General features: G+C 41.7%; 1 protein-coding gene across 7 annotated transcripts in view; it reads left to right on the top strand.

The window, feature by feature from the left end:
- The window catches only part of LOC135523415 (E3 ubiquitin ligase RNF157-like), a 38,305-nt gene extending 20,752 nt beyond the window's left edge, over positions 1-17,553 (top strand). For 2 of the 7 annotated variants that reach the window (XM_064950067.1, XM_064950066.1), the window contains exons 10-17: positions 652-764; positions 855-1,087; positions 1,386-1,488; positions 1,580-1,688; positions 1,814-2,238; positions 5,164-5,212; positions 8,809-8,922; positions 15,512-17,553. In XM_064950067.1, coding sequence (XP_064806139.1) covers positions 652-764; positions 855-1,087; positions 1,386-1,488; positions 1,580-1,688; positions 1,814-2,238; positions 5,164-5,212; positions 8,809-8,922; positions 15,512-15,672 — 1,307 coding nt within the window. In that variant the 3' untranslated portion in view covers positions 15,673-17,553. Of the gene's footprint in view, positions 1-651; positions 765-854; positions 1,088-1,385; positions 1,489-1,579; positions 1,689-1,813; positions 2,239-5,163; positions 5,213-8,808; positions 8,923-10,532; positions 10,593-15,511 lie in introns of all 7 variants that reach the window. The other 5 variants (XM_064950071.1, XM_064950070.1, XM_064950069.1 and 2 more) reach the window with 5 other exon arrangements.
- The last annotated feature ends 2,245 nt before the right edge of the window (positions 17,554-19,798 follow it).

Genomic DNA, 19,798 nt, shown 5'->3' with positions numbered 1-19,798 from the left:
AGCTCCAGTAATATGGAGAGCCTAAATATTAAAGCAATGGGCGAATTTGTTTTGCATGGCCCGGTGCCCCGGGTGGGTGGAGATTTCTCTTTAGGATCAACTGAATGGTCAAAAAGGAGCAAACCCCGCACACCCGGGGCCTCAGGCATTGCAAAACCATTTATCTTCGGGCGACAAGGGGAGTCGGGGTTCCAAAGTGCAATCATATCATGCAATTTTACTATCTATAATATGGTCATATTTTTTTGACAAAATAACCAATGCATTATGATCATTTTCTGGTAAAAAAAAAGGGGAGGTGCAAAAACTGTTTCACCGCGACTCACAAATGTTGTAGGTGTTTCTGATTAATAAACAATGCCATATTGGTGGGTGGAACCATTCAAATAAAACCCAGCACTGAAACAAACTTAGGCAAAAAATACTTTTGTGGTAATTTCATAGTAAAATAAATGTAATTGGCACGAATTTGCACAAAGCGTGCAGTTTTTGTCACTTCAAGCCCAAATTATATCATACTTTGACTAAAACAATTACTTATTGACTTACATTGTTGTGCAGCATCATGGGTAAGCTCTGGCCACCTTTCAACTCGAAAAAATGGAATTCTACAGATGTGGGCGTTTTAGTGATGTTATAATGCGTCCTTAGCGTTCCGGGCCCTACTGCAGATCCGAGCCATGAGGAAGAAGCTGAGTCCTCTCTCTCCTGCCGGGTTTAACCCCGTTATCACCTCCCAGACCTCCGACTCAGAGGAACACTCGGTATGATATATATACATACACAGCTTTTTTTCTTTTTAAATACAGCGCATAGCAACATGACAACTCATCTCCGTTTTTCGTTCACCCCAGGCGTCAGACCACATCCCCCCAGGTTATGAGGCTGTGTCTCTCCTGGAGGCTCTGAACGGGCCCCTGAGCGTGTCTCCCTCGGCTCCCCCTCTGCAGGAACTCTCTGGGGGCCACGTCTCAGGGACCCTGCCCCACTATAGCAGTGAGCCCCACCCAGCCCCGGCACGCTCCATGTCCCCCCTGGACCACTCCAACTCCAGCCAGGGACTCAAACTGAAGAAGAGCGGCTCCAAGTGAGAGGAGCATACACTTGAAGACACAGGTTGTGTCCCAAATGACACCAAATTCCCTAAATAATGCGCGACTTTTGACCACTACCCTATGGGCCCTGGTCAAAAGTAGTGCACTACCTGGGGAATAGAGTGCCATTTGGGATGCATACAAACATACTGTATATTTGAATATGAATTCATTTCCTAGGACTGTTAAAGGTTTAGCTAATATAATATATTTCTTTCAGGACAAAGGTAGTGTTGTGAGTGTTTGTTGTGGCGTTTATGATTCTGACTGCTACATTATGGGATGTATCAGGTCTCTCTCCCAGAATTCCTCGGTGCTGCCCGAGGAGGAGGACGAGAAGTCAGAACGCAGCGAATCAGAAGTTCAGGCCTGCCGCCGGAAACAACAACCGGAGGTACAGTGACACAGTGTGTGCGTGACTGTTGGTGTCTGTCTGTCTCCGGTGTGTGTGTGTTTGACCTTATTCTGTCTGCTCTCTGTTCCAGACTGGTGTAACTCCAGAGAGTGAGAATCTGACTCTATCCTCGTCTGGAGCCATCGACCAGTCCTCCTGTACTGGGACACCTTTCTCCTCCACCATCACCTCCCCTGAAGGTGGGCCTTCTGCTGGGGCTGGCTGGCAGGCCCTGCTAGGGGGTGGCTAGTGGGCAATAGAAAATGTGTCAAATTATAATACATTGTTAATTGTCTCTTCTTCTCTCTGTCTCTCCCCCTCTCAGACCAAGTGAGCAGTAGCCTGGCCCAGTCAGTCATGTCCATGGCTTCGTCCCACAGCCATCACTCTCAGATCAGCACTGACACCCTGTCTTCCATGTCTGGCTCCTACCTGGCTGGGCCGGAGGGGGAGGTAGAGGGGGAGGAGGGGGGAGAAGCAGAGGGGGAGGAGAACCAGGATGCACCCATGGAGAGCCGGGGACCCTCACAGCAGGATGGGGAAGTGAGACGGGGGAGAGAAGGGAGAACAGGGGTGGAGAGAGTGAGGGAACACCTAGAGAAGTGGCTTGTTGAAATCTCTGACATGGAGAATAACCCCCCCCCCTCTTTCTTTCTCCCTCTTTTTTTTGTCTCTCTCTCTCAGGAGCTACCCATGGAACCAAAAGAACAGAACTTCTCAGTCGCTGTGTCAGACGAGCAGGATTCAGAGGTGCATATATAGTAGGGTCGTTCCACGAAGAGTGCATGTGTAGTTGGGTCGTTCCACGAAGAGTGCCTGTGTAGAAGGGTTGTTCCACGAAGAGTGCCTGTGTAGTAGGGTCGTTCCACGAAGAGTGCCTGTGTAGTAGGGTCGTTCCACGAAGAGTGCCTGTGTAGAAGGGTTGTTCCACGAAGAGTGCCTGTGTAGTAGGGTCGTTCCACGAAGAGTGCCATTTGCGTCCCTTTGATATTTTAAGTAGAAACTGTGAGCAAATATTGCATTGTAAAAGCCAGGTATGTGGTGGCCTTTAATATAGACCACATGGAGAATTCAATAAATCACGTTGTTTACATGAATAAAGGCTTGCTAAAGTGACACAATGCAGGATTTTCACATGTCCCTCTGTCAACCCTGCGTTACTTCAAGGAACATTTTAACCCACTTAATCCCCCTCAAAAATGTTTCACCTTCATTGTAAAGTCTTCGTTTTTTTTGTTGCTTTAACAAATTCCTTTCTGAAGATGATTATTTATTTAATGTTAGTAGAGATTGTGGGGCAGAAGAGCCAAGCCGAGCCAGCATGTGGAATGCACTCTCCAGCACTGTTCCGTTAACGAGGGTGGGGCAGCCCTCTAATTGACTGCCTAAAGACTTAAAGGTGTGCCGCTCTGACTCTGTGGGGAGAGCATTCTGGAGAGCATTCTGGAGAGCATTGATTTGCAGCGCTTAAGCTTTTGCTTGTCCTGTAGACTTTATGTTAAAGTCTGACCCTGTAGAGCTCTGCAAGAGCCAGGATGCCATTTTCATTTTCTTCATAAAAGCCTCTGTTTGCGCTGCGTTCCTGTCTCCTGGGCCTTTACCTATGAGTCATTGCCTGTGAGTCATTGCCTGTGAGTCATTGCCTGTGAGTCATTGCCTATGAGTCATTGCCTATGAGTCATTGCCTATGAGTCATTGCCTATGAGTCATTGTGCCTATGAGTCATTACCTATGAGTCATTGTGCCTATGAGTCATTACCTATGAGTCATTGTGCCTATGAGTCATTGTGCCTATGAGTCATTGTGCCTATGAGTCATTGCCTATGAGTCATTGTGCCTATGAGTCATTGCCTATGAGTCATTGCCTATGAGTCATTGTGCCTGTGAGTCATTGCCTATGAGTCATTGCCTATGAGTCATTGCCTATGAGTCATTGCCTATGAGTCATTGCCTATGAGTCATTGCCTATGAGTCATTGCCTATGAGTCATTGCCTATGAGTCATTGCCTATGAGTCATTGTGCCTATGAGTCATTGCCTATGAGTCATTGTGCCTATGAGTCATTGCCTATGAGTCATTGTGCCTATGAGTCATTGCCTATGAGTCATTGCCTATGAGTCATTGTGCCTGTGAGTCATTGCCTATGAGTCATTGCCTATGAGTCATTGCCTATGAGTCATTGTGCCTGTGAGTCATTGCCTATGAGTCATTGCCTATGAGTCATTGCCTATGAGTCATTGCCTATGAGTCATTGCCTATGAGTCATTGCCTATGAGTCATTGTGCCTGTGAGTCATTGCCTATGAGTCATTGCCTATGAGTCATTGCCTATGAGTCATTGTGCCTGTGAGTCATTACCTATGAGTCATTGCCTATGAGTCATTGTGCCTATGAGTCATTGCCTATGAGTCATTGTGCCTATGAGTCATTACCTATGAGTCATTGCCTATGAGTCATTGCCTATGAGTCATTACCTATGAGTCATTGCCTATGAGTCATTGCCTATGAGTCATTGTGCCTATGAGTCATTGCCTATGAGTCATTACCTATGAGTCATTACCTATGAGTCATTGCCTATGAGTCATTGCCTATGAGTCATTACCTATGAGTCATTGCCTATGAGTCATTACCTATGAGTCATTGTGCCTATGAGTCATTACCTATGAGTCATTGCCTATGAGTCATTGCCTATGAGTCATTGCCTATGAGTCATTGCCTATGAGTCATTGTGCCTATGAGTCATTACCTATGAGTCATTGCCTATGAGTCATTGCCTATGAGTCATTACCTATGAGTCATTGTGCCTATGAGTCATTACCTATGAGTCATTGCCTATGAGTCATTGCCTATGAGTCATTACCTATGAGTCATTGTGCCTATGAGTCATTACCTATGAGTCATTACCAATGAGTCATTACCTATGAGTCATTGTGCCTATGAGTCATTGCCTATGAGTCATTACCTATGAGTCATTACCTATGAGTCATTGTGCCTATGAGTCATTGCCTATGAGTCATTACCTATGAGTCATTACCTATGAGTCATTACCTATGCCTAACAGCCTAGACGGTGTAAAACCCCTTGCACTGTCACAGTGATTAATTTTACATCTGTCCCTCATTTTAAGGTCAACCCTGTTACGTGAACTGAACTCTCGTTTTAATATGGTGAAACTATTCCTTGTTCAATGTATCTTTAGATGACTTAAAATCGAATAGTCAAATCATAGAGTTAAATCAGTTGAGCTGGTTCTACTCTTTTTGGCCATTTTCATTTTTTATTTTGTGGTGGAAAACTGAGTGGGTCGAGGATAACATGTCAAGCCTGTTACCTATAGATAGACATATATATATATATTGTAGGGGTGGGTGACACTTCAATTTAATTGGCACTCCTGTTGCACACAACAAGCTTCCATTCCCCCTGTCACAAGGGAATTTATGGCTGATATTAAGATTAAATCGTCAACCCTGTTACTTAATTTGGCACTTAACATGCTCTTTGTGACAGAATTTTTTAAAATGAGATGAAATCAAAAAAAAATTGTAGCCAAGTTGCACTTCTCAAAAGGCCCCGAATTGGTGGAATGTACCTAGACTATATAAATGGATATAGATACAAAACATATAAAATATACATTATAAAATAAATCTAACTGTCTCTCTCCTTCTCACAGGGGAATGATGTCACAGAGGAAGACTGCCCCTCACCTTCACACGAGCAGGGTAACTATGTGACCTCTTATTGACCTTTCCCCTCTCACCTCTGACTCCTCTGTTTTATCCTCCTCACTATTTGGCCATGCTGGAAAGGACAGAAGTATGGGGCAGTCTAACCACCAATACAATGTTATCCACTAATCTTAAAGCCTCCTGACCATTGCCATACATTAAAAAACCCATATAATAATAATCTCCAATACTCTCATCAATTCTGACGACATTGCCACTTTTGTCCTTTCTAACATGGCATTCTAGTGACTCACTACCCTGGTACAGCACCCTATACTTTGACCTACCATAGAAAGACCATTATTAGTGAGATAGCAGGGTGTTTTAAGTGGTGCCATGTGAGATTCTCTCTACTGTAAATTAAAATGTGGGCTAAAATACTGGCCATCGGTGAAATCATCCCAAATCATGCGTTTGCACCTGTGCACTTGGCTTAGTTTGCTCTGTATGTGTGTGTCAGTCAGACCTGGTTCAAATACCTATGTTATGTGTATTTGAGTATTTTCTAATACTGTAACCAAAATAAACGAGCCTACTTCTATTGAAATGATTTTCAAACAATTTCCTATAAAGAGTATACTATTGGAAATTATTTTCAAATACTATTTTCAAATACCTGGGTTAAATTGGAGTATATTTGAGTCAGTGTATTTGAGTATTTTAAAATACTTTCCAAGTGTATTTACAAATACATTCCAATATTCAACTACTTGTCTTTTCAAATAAAATATACAGTATTTAAATACTTACTTCCAAATGTCGTTGAAAGTACTTGAAATCCCCTAAATAGTATTTGTATCCAGGTCAGCTGTGTATGTGTGTGGGTTGTTAGCTTGCCAATGCTTGTGTGTTTGCCTGCTGTGCTCTGCATGTGCTGCTTTGATTCCACACCCTAATATGCAGTTGTATGTACAGTATATTTGTGTGAGTGTGAGTCTCTCTCTCTCTCTCTCTCTCTCTCTCTCTCTCTCTCTCTCTCTCTTTCTGTGTGGAGTTATACTCCATCTCCTCATCCTCCTCTCTTCCTCCTCCACTCCAAAGTGATAAATTGGGCTTCAATCTCTAACCCTGCCTCTCTGTGTCCCCAGAGTTTGAATGCAATGTGACCCCAGAGTTTGAATGCGTGTGATCCCAGAGTTTGAATGCGTGTGACCCCAGAGTTTGAATGCCTGTGACCCCAGAGTTTGAATGTGTGTATGTAATTTATGAATGTGTGTTTAAATGCTTGTATGTCTGCATGTTTGTGTATCTTGTGTGTATGTTTGTGACATCTTAATCACCATGCATGTTCTGACTAGTATACAACTTCTTAAGGTTTATTTTTCTCCAGCCGTAGTCGGTTTGCATGTGCGTGCGTGTGTACACATTTTACTATAATTGTGTGTGTGTGTACACATTTTACTATAATTGTGTGTGTGTGTACACATTTTACTATAATTGTGTGTGTGTGTACACATTTTACTATAATTGTGTGTGTGTGTACACATTTTACTATAATTGTGTGTGTGTGTACACATTTTACTATAATTGTGTGTGTGCGTGTGTACATGTTTTACTGTAATTGTGTGCGTGTGTACACATTTTACTATAATTGTGTGTGTGTGCGTGTGTACACATTTTACTATAATTGTGTGTGTGTACACATTTTACTATAATTGTGTGTGTGTGTACACATTTTACTATAATTGTGTGTGTGTGTACACATTTTACTATAATTGTGTGTGTGTGTACACATTTTACTATAATTGTGTGTGTGCGTGTGTACATGTTTTACTGTAATTGTGTGCGTGTGTACACATTTTACTATAATTGTGTGTGTGTGCGTGTGTACACATTTTACTATAATTGTGTGTGTGTACACATTTTACTATAATTGTGTGTGTGTGTGTGTACACATTTTACTATAATTGTGTGTGTGCGTGTGTACATGTTTTACTGTAATTGTGTGTGTGTACATGTTTTACTATAATTGTGTGCGTGTGTACACGTTTTACTATAATTGTGTGTGTGTGCGTGTGTACATGTTACTGTACTTGCATGTGTGTGTACATGTTTTACTATTATTGTGTGTGTGTGTGTGTGTGTACATGTTTTACTGTAATTGTGTGTGTGTACATGTTTTACTATAATTGTGTGTGTGTGTGTGTGTGTGTGTACATGTTTTACTATAATTGTGTGCGTGTGTACACGTTTTACTATAATTGTGTGCGTGTGTACATGTTTTACTATAATTGTGTGCGTGTGTACACATTTTAATATAATTGTGTGTGTGTGTGTACACATTTTACTATAATTGTGTGTGCGTGTGTACACGTTTTACTGTAATTGTGTGTGCGTGTGTACATGTTTTACTATAATTGTGTGCGTGTGTACACGTTTTACTATAATTGTGTGCGTGTGTACACGTTTTACTATAATTGTGTGCGTGTGTACATGTTTTACTATAATTGTGTGTGTGTGCGTGTGTACATGTTACTGTACTTGCGTGTGTGTGTACATGTTTTACTATTATTGTGTGTGTGTGTACATGTTTTACTATAATTGTGTGTGTACATGTTTTACTATAATTGTGTGTGTGTGTGTGTGTGTACATGTTTTACTATAATTGCGTGTGTGTGTACATGTTACTGTACTTGCGTGTGTGTGTACATGTTTTACTGTACTTGCGTGTGTGTGTACATGTTTTACTGTAATTGTGTGTGTGTGTACATGTTTTACTGTAATTGTGTGTGTACATGTTTTACTATAATTGTGTGTGCGTGTGTACATGTTTTACTGTAATTGTGTGTGTGTGTGTGTGTGTGTGTGTGTGTGTGTACATGTTTTACTATAATTGTGTGCGTGTGTACATGTTTTACTGTAATTGTGTGCGTGTGTACATGTTTTACTGTAATTGTGTGCGTGTGTACATGTTTTACTGTAATTGTGTGTGTGTGTACATGTTTTACTGTAATTGTGTGTGTACATGTTTTACTGTAATTTTGTGTGTACATGTTTTACTGTAATTGTGTGTACACACTTTATTATTCTTGTGAGTACCAGAAGTCCTCACAAGAATACTAAACCAACTAAAATTCAGAGAAGTGAGGATATTTTGTCGGTCCTCACTTGTAAAAAGACTATTTTAGGCTTAGAGGTTAGGTTTAGGGAAAATAAGATGTTGAATGGGAATCAATTGTTGGTCACCAAAAAGTCCTCACAAGTATAGTAAAACGTGTGTGTGTGTGTGTGTGTGTGTATGTTTATATGGAGTGGTGCCATTGGCTGTGGGCATTAAATAAACAATAACAAACAATGAATAAATGAGTTAATAAGGAAACCAAATGAATCCTGTCTCTATATATGTTCATGTGCGTATGATGTATGTTTGCATGTATCAGTCCCTGCTGCACCGTGTGCCAGCTTCCATGTGCATCCTCTGAGCCTGCTGAGCCACATGCTACTCATCACATGATCTATCCCATGCCCTCCTTTACTTACACACACACACACACACACACACACACACACACAAAAAAACTTGCTACACCCCTGGCCCCGTCCCCTGCTGTGCCTGGCTGCTGTTGTTTGACCTTTGCCCTCGCTTGCAGGTGGGCGGAGCAGGTGTCCAGAGTTGGCCAATAACAATCAGGGCGTCGCCCTCTGCGACACGCACTGTTTGGGGGGGCTGGACAATGAGCAGGTTCCCGACTGCCGATTCGCCGGTGAGTGGCAACCTACCGAACATGGACCAATCAGAGCTGAGACTGGGGCGAATGGGGAGAGAAATGGGTGTCAGTGTAAGGAAATAAGAAGTGAGCGAGGGATCCTGGACGAGAGGAAAAACAGAAGTAGATTGAGAGGGTGGAGAGGGCAGGAAGTGGCAGACAGACAGGTCTACAGAGCTTTAAGTCAAAGCTGAGGCTCCGATGTATCTAGCCAAGATTTGTTTAGCGTAAACATTTGCCCTTCAAATGTCTGTCTACTACTGTTGTTTCATCTCAAAGGGCTCAGTAAATAGATGCAGGAAGGGAATGAATGAGCCAGACTAAATCAGGCTGTAATTGGCGTCAGCAGTGGGATCCATCCGTACCGAACACTGACAGCATGTCTTTTTCAGCAGTTAGAACAGGAGGCTTCCTTCTCATCCTCCACCCTTCTTTCACTGTTGTGGTTGTCGTCTGTTGTTGTTTTTCTCAATAGCGGGTAGTTGTGCAATCTCTTCCTACTCTACCCACAGTAAAAGAAAACTCCTGTGTGCGTGTCTTTATGTTTGTGAGTGTGTCTGACTGTGGATATGTGAGAGTGTGTGTGTGTGTGTGTGTGTGTGTGTGTTTGAGCATGTTTTATTTGTTTGTGTGTGAGCTTTTGTGGTGTTCTATCTGTCCGTGTTGTGTGTGTGTGTGTGTGTGTGTGTGTGTGTGGGGGGGGTGAGCGCGTGTGGGTGAGCGCGTGTGGGTGTTCTATTTGTCCGTGGTGTGTCAGAGCGTGAGAGCGTGTGTGGGTGTTCTATCCGGTTCATCCCAGAGCTCCAAGTTCATGTTCAGTGTCTGCCAGTTCCGAGCCGCTTTGCTAATCGTCTGCGACTCATCCCTCCCTCCATCCATCTCTCCCTCTCCTCTGCTTCTCCCTTGCTTGCTAGATGTGCCCCTCTGTTGTGCTGACCAGAAGCAGGTTACAGTGAGGGAGGGGTGAAAGGCTTTGTTTCTCAAGAGAAAATCCCAGTACCAGGCAGTGTGTCAAAAGCAGCACCTGGATCTTGACAAGAACAACAAGTATCCAAAACCAGTGAGAAAACGTTGTTTTAACTTTACCTCTGTGGCGCTCTAACATGGGCAATGTTTCTGCGGCCACCAACTCTCAAACTATTATTCCCTGTTTTCTGACCTTTTTGTTTCAAGGCTCAAGCCGCAAAGTGAACGCAAAGATTTAGACATCTGGCTACTTGAGAACAGTCCCTATTTTAATCATTACAGACGAAGCCTTAGCTCCTCCCATTCCTGTAACTCCCAACTTATTGACCTCTGACCCCAGTCCCTCGCTCTCCCTTGGTCGCCCTTGTACCCACCCACCCCCTCACCCCTTCTCTTTGTGGTATTTGAATTATCTGTGCCGTAAATGTGTTCTATTCTCTGTTTCTCTCCTTTATCCATCATTTCATATTTTCCGTCTCCTCTTCGATGTCTCTCTCTCTCTCTCGCTCTCTCTCGCTCTCTCTCGCTCTCTCTCGCTCTCTCTCGCTCTCTCTCTCTGCTCTCTCTCTGCTCTCTCTCGCTCTCTCTCGCTCTCTCTCTCTGCTCTCTCTCTTTCTCTCTGCTCCCTTTTGGATGGACAGATGCGGATTCGTGCCCTGTGCACATTGAGGAATAGGTATGGCTATAGCTGTGGCTAGCTGGTAGGTCAGAGGATATTCACTAAACTAAAACCATAGGCTCACGCTATTGACACTGTAGACTGCACTACTATCTGGTAAATAATTGCTACCTGGGATATAAACACGACATGGCTACCTGGTAAATAACCCCAACCTGGTAAATAACCACTACCTATTAAATAAATACCTGGTAAATAACCACCACCTATTAAATAAATACCTGGTACATAACCACCAGCTATTAAATAATTATCTGGTACATAACCACCACCTATTAAATAAATAAATGGTACATAACCACCACTTATTAAATAAACACCTGGTACATAACCACTACCCACTAAATGCATATATGGTACATAACCACAACTCACTAAATGCATATATGGTACATAACCACTACCCACTAAATACATATATGGTACATAACCACTACCCACTAAATAAATATATGGTACATAATCATTACATATTAAATAAATGAACGGTACATAACCACCACCTATTAAATAAATACCTGGTACATAACCACCACCTACTAAATAAATACATGGTACATAACCACCACCTATTAAATAAATAATTGGTACATAACCACCACCTATTAAATAAATACATTGGTACATAATAGCTACCTGAAAAATAGCCGCTACCTGGTAAATAGCCGCTACCTGGTAAATAACCACTACCTGGTAAATAACCGCTACCCAGTAAATAGCCACTACCTGGTAAATAGCCGCTACCTGGTAAATAACCACTACCTGGTAAATAACCGCTACCTGGTAACCACTACCTATTAAATAAATACCTGGTACATAACCACCAACGGGTACATAACCACTGCATTGGTAAATAACCGCTACCTGGTAAATGACCACTAACTAACCACTACCTGTTAAATAACCACTACCTGTTAAATAACCACTACCTGGTAAATAACCACATTTTAAATAACCATTACCTGTAAATAACCACTACCTTGCTACCTGGTAAATGACCACTAACTAACCACTACCTGTTAAATAACTGCTACCTGGTATATAACTACTACCTGGTAAATAGCCACTACCTGGTAAATAGCCACTACCTGGTAAATAACGGCTACCTGGTGAACAACCACTACCTGGCTACCTGGTAAATAACTTGTAACTGGTAAATAGCCACTACCTGGTAAATAACCGCTACCTGGTAAATAACCGCTACCTGGTTACCTGGTAAATAACTGCTACCTGGTAAATAACCACAACCTGGTAAATAACCGCTACCTGGTAAATAACCACATTTTTAAATAACCACTACCTGGTAAATAACCACTACCTGGTAAATAGCCACTATTTGGTAAAAAACCACTACCTGGTAAATAACCACTACCTGGTAAATAACCGCTACCTGGTAAATAACCACCACCTGGTAAATAACCACTTGTTAAATAACCACTACCTGGTAAATAACCACTTGTTAAATAACCACTACCTGGTAAATAACCGCTACCTGGTAAAGCACCGCTAACTGGTAAATAACCGCTACCTGGTAAATAACCACTACCTGGTTACCTGGTAAATAACAATTTTTTTTTAAATAACCACTACCTGGTAAATAACCACATCTTAAATAACCATTACGTGGCTACCTGGTAAATAACTGCTACCTGGTAAATAACTTCTACCTGGTAATTAAACGCTACCTGGTAAATAACTGCTACCTGGTAATTAACTTCTACCTGGTAAATAACTTCTACCTGGTAATTAAACGCTACCTGGTAAATAACTGCTACCTGGTAATTAACTGCTACCTGGTAAATAACTGCTACCTGGTAAATAACTGGTTATTAACCACTACCTGGTAATTAACCGCTACCTGGTAATTAACCGCTACCTGGTAATTAACCGCTACCTGGTAAATAACCGCTACCTGGTAAATAACTGGTTATTAACCACTACCTGGTAATTAACTGGTTATTAACCACTACCTGGTAATTAACCGCTACCTGGTAATTAACCACTACCTGGTAATTAACTGCTACCTGGTAATTAACCGCTACCTGGTAAATAACTGCTACCTGGTAATTAACCACTACCTGGTAAATAACCGCTACCTGGTAAATAACTGGTTATTAACCACTACCTGGTAATTAACCGCTACCTGGTAATTAACCACTACCTGGTAATTAACTGCTACCTGGTAATTAACCGCTACCTGGTAAATAACCGCTACCTGGTAATTAACCGCTACCTGGTAAATAACCGCTACCTGGTAAATAACTGCTACCTGGTAAATAACTGCTACCTGGTAATTAACCGCTACCTGGTAATTAACCGCTACCTGGTAATTAACCGCTACCTGGTAAATAACCGGTTATTAACCACTACCTGGTAATTAACCGCTACCTGGTAAATAACTGGTTATTAACCACTACCTGGTAATTAACCGCTACCTGGTAAATAACTGCTACCTGGTAAATAACCGCTACCTGGTAATTAACCGCTACCTGGTAAATAACTGCTACCTGGTAATTAACCGCTACCTGGTAAATAACTGCTACCTGGTAAATAACCGCTACCTGGTAAATAACTGCTACCTGGTAATTAACCGCTACCTGGTAATTAACCGCTACCTGGTAAATAACTGGTTATTAACCACTACCTGGTAATTAACCGCTACCTGGTAAATAACTGGTTATTAACCACTACCTGGTAATTAACCGCTACCTGGTAAATAACTGGTTATTAACCACTACCTGGTAATTAACCGCTACCTGGTAATTAACCACTACCTGGTAATTAACCGCTACCTGGTAATTAACCGCTACCTGGTAAATAACTGCTACCTGGTAAATAACTGCTACCTGGTAAATAACTGCTACCTGGTAATTAACCGCTACCTGGTAATTAACTGGTTATTAACCACTACCTGGTAATTAACCGCTACCTGGTAAATAACTGGTTATTAACCACTACCTGGTAATTAACCGCTACCTGGTAATTAACCGCTACCTGGTAATTAACTGGTTATTAACCACTACCTGGTAAATAACTGCTACCTGGTAATTAACCGCTACCTGGTAAATAACCTCTACCTGGTAAATAACTGGTTATTAACCACTACCTGGTAATTAACCGCTACCTGGTAAATAACCTCTACCTGGTAAATAGCCACTACCTGGTAAATAACTGCTACCTGGTAATTAACCGCTACCTGGTAAATAACCTCTACCTGGTAAATAACTGCTACCTGGTAATTAACCGCTACCTGGTAAATAGCCACTACCTGGTAAATAGTCACTTCCTGGTAAATAACTGTTAAATAACCGCTACCTGGTAAATAGCCACTACCTGGTAAATAGCCACTTCCTGGTAAATAACTGGTAAATAACCTCTACCTGGTAAATGACCGCTACCTGGTAAATAACTGCTACCTGGTAATTAACCACTACCTGGTAAATAACCGCTACCTGGTAAATAACTGGTTATTAACCACTACCTGGTAATTAACCGCTACCTGGTAAATAGCCACTACCTGGTAAATAGCCACTACCTGGTAAATAACTGCTACCTGGTAATTAACCGCTACCTGGTAAATAGCCACTACCTGGTAAATAGTCACTTCCTGGTAAATAACTGTTAAATAACCGCTACCTGGTAAATAGCCACTACCTGGTAAATAGCCACTTCCTGGTAAATAACTGGTAAATAACCTCTACCTGGTAAATAACCGCTACCTGGTAAATAACTGCTACCTGGTAAATAGCCGCTACCTGGTAAATAACTGGTTATTAACCACTACCTGGTAATTAACCGCTACCTGGTAAATAACCTCTACCTGGTAAATAACCGCTACCTGGTAAATAACCGCTACCCGGTAAATGACCGCTACCTGGTAAATAACTGCTACCTGGTAAATAACCGCTACCTGTTAATTAACCACTACCTGGTAATTAACCGCTACCTGGTAAATAACCTCTACCTGGTAAATAACTGCTACCTGGTAAATAACTGGTTATTAACCGCTACCCGGTAAATAACCGCTACCTGGCAAATAACCACTTGTTAAATAACCACTTGTTAAATAACCACTACCTGGTAAATAACCACTACCTGGTAAATAACCACTTGTTAAATAACCACCACCTGGTAAATAACCACTACCTGGTAAATAACCACTTGTTAAATAACCACTACCTGGTAAATAACCACTACCTGGTAAATAGCCATAGTGTGATCTAGATCAGTGATGTCTTACCTTTCTCCTGGAGAGCCAAACGGTGTTTATATTAGTTTCAGCCCAGCACTCAATCATCCATCATTTACTAATCCTCAAGAAAACCTTGATTAGTTTAATCAGGTGCTTTAAGTGCTGGGCTGGTACAAAACCCTGCATATAGCTACCGTAACTCTCCTATCTTTCAGGGAAGAATCCCAACTTGAGAAACACATCTGGTAAAAGTGTTTTGTGCACATTTCTGAAGTTGGGATTAGGTCCCTTATTGAATGTGCATGTGGCTCAATAGGCCTGACTTTAACTCCCCATTGCAATGACCAGGTAGGTAGCCTAGTGGATAAGCGTGTTGGACCAGTAGCTGAAAGGTCGCTGGTTTGAATCCCCGAGCCAGCAAGGTGTAAATATCTGCAGTTAACCTTCAGCAAGGCAGTTAACCCCCAGCAACAACTGCTCCCTGGTTGCCGATGACGTCATCCCACATCTCTCTGATTCAGAGGGGTTGGGTTAAATGCGGAGGACACATTTTGGTTGAATGCATGCGCAACTGACTAGGTATCCCCTTTTACCACTTTCCCTCCAATTAGACTGGTCCGCCACAGACTTTAGACACTACCATTATCACCCACTAGATGGCGATAGAATAGAACAGTCCTCAACATGTTGTTTTTCTTTTATATCCTTTGTTTTCTCTCTCTCTCTCTCTCTCTCTCTCTCTCTCTCAGGTCTGATGTATCTGGGAGGCTATAGGCCCGTGTTGGAGCCTCTCCCCCACCACGCCTCAACCAGTAATATCAACCTGGAGGAGCAGGGGGCGGAGACTAGGGATGGCCAGAGTCCCAAACAAACACCTCACACACCACGCCGCGGACCACTCAAAGTGTAACACGCACACACCCGTCCAATTCCGACCTCAGCGTCATAACAGCACAGACTGATATTTTAGCCATTTTACACAACCTCATGATTACGCAGTAGACCTTCCTCCCTGCATCTCCTCAACTAATCAACCAATGCCCATGTCCTGAGGCAGTCTCCTCACTGAACCGTCCTGCACCTCTCCTCACTGAACCGTCCTGCACCTCTCCTCAATCAACCGTCCTGCATCTCTCCTCACTCAACCGTCCTGCATCTCTCTTCACTCAACCTTCCTGCACCTCTCCTTGCTCTGGACAATAGATGAGAAGCATCTATCTCAGTTGCTAAATCTAAATCTAACAGGAAAATCTTGAAGAGGATTTAACTTATCCACAGTCCAAAAGGAGACTGCTAGAGTTAGACCATTCTTCCCCTCAATGTGTCATAATGGCTTTCTTGTGTTTCGTGTCATTGGTAGACCTTTGGGACTCCTCCCCTTGCCTCTACCAACCAACCAATCAGGGGTTAGTGTGATCTGCAATCTAATTAATATTCATGTATTTCTGTTTGACCTTCTAACGAGTGGTCGAACACTATAAAAACAACAGTTAGCTTCACTAGACGACCAAACTGGATTGTACTGGACTCACCAGCTCCAGTCCATGAACCAGTAGACTCTGGCCCTGGTTTTGCATGCAGCTCTTTTATGTCTCCAATCAGCCCTACTGTACTCAACTGTGATCTATCCTGAATGGGACTTGCCTCGTTAGCTAAGAAACTGGACATGCTGGTGAAAGGAGGATTTGATCCAAAATGGTGGTGGTAGATAGATACTGAACTGTAAAGAAGACAGTGGAGTCCCTGAGAATGTACGATGCCGATGGAGGATGTGCAACACTCAGAGGAGAATGTAACGTAATGATTTGTTTTGGGGTTATTAACTGTAGAAGAATGACCTCTGAACTTTGAACTACCACCTGTGTCCCTTGCACACCTTTCCTAACGCACACACCAGATTATCTGTCTGACTCACTGGTGTAAAGAGCTTTACCACAAAGACACTAAAGCAATACAGAACCTGTACCTGTAAACAAGTAACACACATCACCCTACAAAAACACCTGTGCTGTTCGTTAGACAAACCTGAACCTTCTCATTTTGTGAAAACCTTTAGTTAGTTTAATTTTCTATTATATTGTTTTTAGTGTATGCTCTACTGTTAATGTCGTCACATGTTCTGTGTTTTATTTGTTTAAACAAAAATGTGTTGCTCATTACGTGGATGATAAGTGAAATTAATAATTGTATTTGAGAAGAAAAAAAAATACATAAAAAAACGGGATGATGACACCAACATGGAATGCACTTCTTGTTGTTACCCAGGCAACACACTTTGCGGTGCATGAGGCGATTGTAGAGTAAAGCATGGTAGTCTAGGTCAGTCTCCACCCCTGTAGAGTACCCACAGTGGTATGCTCCACAGATCCTCACACCCCTAAAGAGTACCCATAGTGGTACACCCCTCTGACCTTTCTGTTTTGTCATATTGTCTCCAAATGACACCCTATTCCCTGTATAGTGCACTACTTTGACCAGAACCCAATTCCCTGTATTGTGCACTAAATTTGACCAGAGCCTTATTCCCTTTTAAGTGAAGGTAGCGAGCCATATGGGGCAATAGGGTGAAATTTGAGATGCATAGATAGCCTATAAGATACACTACAGATGCTCTCTTCCTTATCCTCAACTACAGGCTGGCTGCAGCTGTTAGCTAGTGTTCACACCGTCAGCTCATACACCCCTACCTGTATCCCTCTCACCTACAGTATACTGGACCATGGGTCACTTTTGTAGAATGCTGATTGAAAATGTCAACTGCAAGAAAAAAAATAAAGTTTTTCGAACTAAAGTCCTTTACCATTTCTTGTTTACATCCAGTGAATGAGACAACTTATTTCGCCGTGGTTCAGGTGGGGTTTTTTTTCGATTTAAAAGCTGCTTTCAAACACCAACCTCTACTGGACATCGTACTTACAAGTATAGTTCGAATTTTGTACAAAAAAGTTTCAACTGACCGGTAGTTTAGGAGGTGGCTTCTCAGAACATTTTGTATGATTCTGTACGTAAATCCGAAGACACTCCATTTAATATGATAAATTACGAATTACAATTCGTATTATCTGTTACAAATTGCGTACAATATGTTACGATTTTCCAAAATGTATGATATGTTACGAATTCTAGCTAGGTTGCTAACGTTAGCTGGGTTATGGTTCAATTTAGGAGTTAGGTTAAAGGGGAAGGGTTAGCTAAAATGGTTAAGGTTATGGAAAGGGTTAGCTTTAACATGCTAAGTAGTTGTAAAGTAGCTATAAAGTACTAATTAGCAAAAATGCTAAAGTTGTCCATGTTGAAATTTGAACCCTCAACCTTTTGGGTTGCAAGACGTTCACGTCATATGCCCACCATGCACCCTGACCAAACATCTTATATAACCCTACCAAACAAAACATAATATATTATTTTGAGTGCCGGATTTACTTTGACTATGTTACGTCTAGTCTATGACATCAGGCGTAGGGAACTATGGGACATTCAGGGAGGTGAGGGTATGAGGTTGAATCCCGTTGAAGGCACATTGTTTTAGAATAAATCGAATTAAAACAATTGTACTGTTGTTCAAATAATTTGTTTTTATTTAGTATAGTATAAGATTCTGTCTTAAGCATCCTACATTAATGCAATAGATTTCGTTTTGGAAAAATAGTAAAGTTGTAGGCGAAAAAGGAAGCGTGATGTAAGATTTAAACCTGCTATTCCAACGGATTATAAACTACTAAAGCCAACGATTTACCGCTGCACCACAAAGGTTTAGTGAAAATAGTGGAGGAAAAAAAACGTCTTTCTGATATTCACACGCTGCTATATTGCTGATCAGATATTGCTGACCAAAAGGAATCGAACAAAACAACCCTGGCGTTGCGAGCACCATGCTCAACCAACTGAGCCACACAAGACCTGTAGGGAACACGTTATATGGTCTATACTTGGCATTTAGGTTTCTCACTTATGGGTGGGGTCCCGCTTTAAATGACGTGCAGATTATAAAGGCATCATAATGCATTCATAAATGCTACATAAATGTGTTCGAAATAATCTATAACCGTATGTCATGCTTTATAAAGGGTTCAAAAGTGTTGCCTAACTGTGTTACATAATCACCCATGTCAAATGTGACATAACCCACTATGTCAAATATGACATAAACCTGTGCTTTATCAAGGGTGTCATAAGCACCACTTAATAAAGGCCTTATAAATCATATTAAATTGAGGCTGCACAAAGCATGTATAACCCTGTCGTGCATCTTGGTAGAACATTGTAATGTCAGGATATTGGGTTCAATTCCCAGGATCACCCATAAGTAAAAATGTATTCATGCATGACTGTAAGTCGCTTTGGATAAAAATTTCACATTTTAAATTTCACAAAAACATTTCTAGGATGGCACAACGCTTTCCCTCTTAGGTGCATAGTCAATAGTGGACCTGACCTCAACTTCCCCCGAAGTGCTGTGCCGCAGGATAACACAGACTAAAGTGCAGTCATGCACAGGAAAACACATTGAGAGGGCCTTTTGAAATCAGTTTACATTTTTTGGGCCGGGAGTCTTTTTAGTTATTTTTCTTCCAGGTTTTGGATTTCCCCAAAAAACTCTGATTTCCCCATTTTCTCACAATGATTTTTACGATAAAAACAACAAAATTAGATTTGCTGTGTTTACAACAATGCTTAAAACACATCAGGGGATGATTTTTTTAGGTCTTGGAAAAATCTAAGAAACTTAGATTTTGAGTGTAGTTGCCTGTTAATTCAATGAGCGGTTCCCTGCACTAGTTGTGATGTAAATTGGTAGCCAATGGAATGGGTGGAGTAAGAGGCCAGCAACATTCTGTATTATTCAGAGCCCCATGAAATGACACCATATATACAATCTACAGACCCTACGGAGTATTTCCTACAATATTTTTTACTGCGGCACCCAGAATAGTTCTTGCTCTAAGCCAATATGTATTCAATATACAGCAATTTGCATTGGGGGCATTTATTTGACCTTGGAACATGTTTTAAAACCCACATGTAATGCAAATGTC

Source organism: Oncorhynchus masou, chromosome 31 (assembly GCF_036934945.1).
Source record: "Oncorhynchus masou masou isolate Uvic2021 chromosome 31, UVic_Omas_1.1, whole genome shotgun sequence".
In the NCBI taxonomy this organism is placed as follows: domain Eukaryota; kingdom Metazoa; phylum Chordata; class Actinopteri; order Salmoniformes; family Salmonidae; genus Oncorhynchus; species Oncorhynchus masou.
This window is presented reverse-complemented; position numbering and strand designations above follow the sequence as displayed.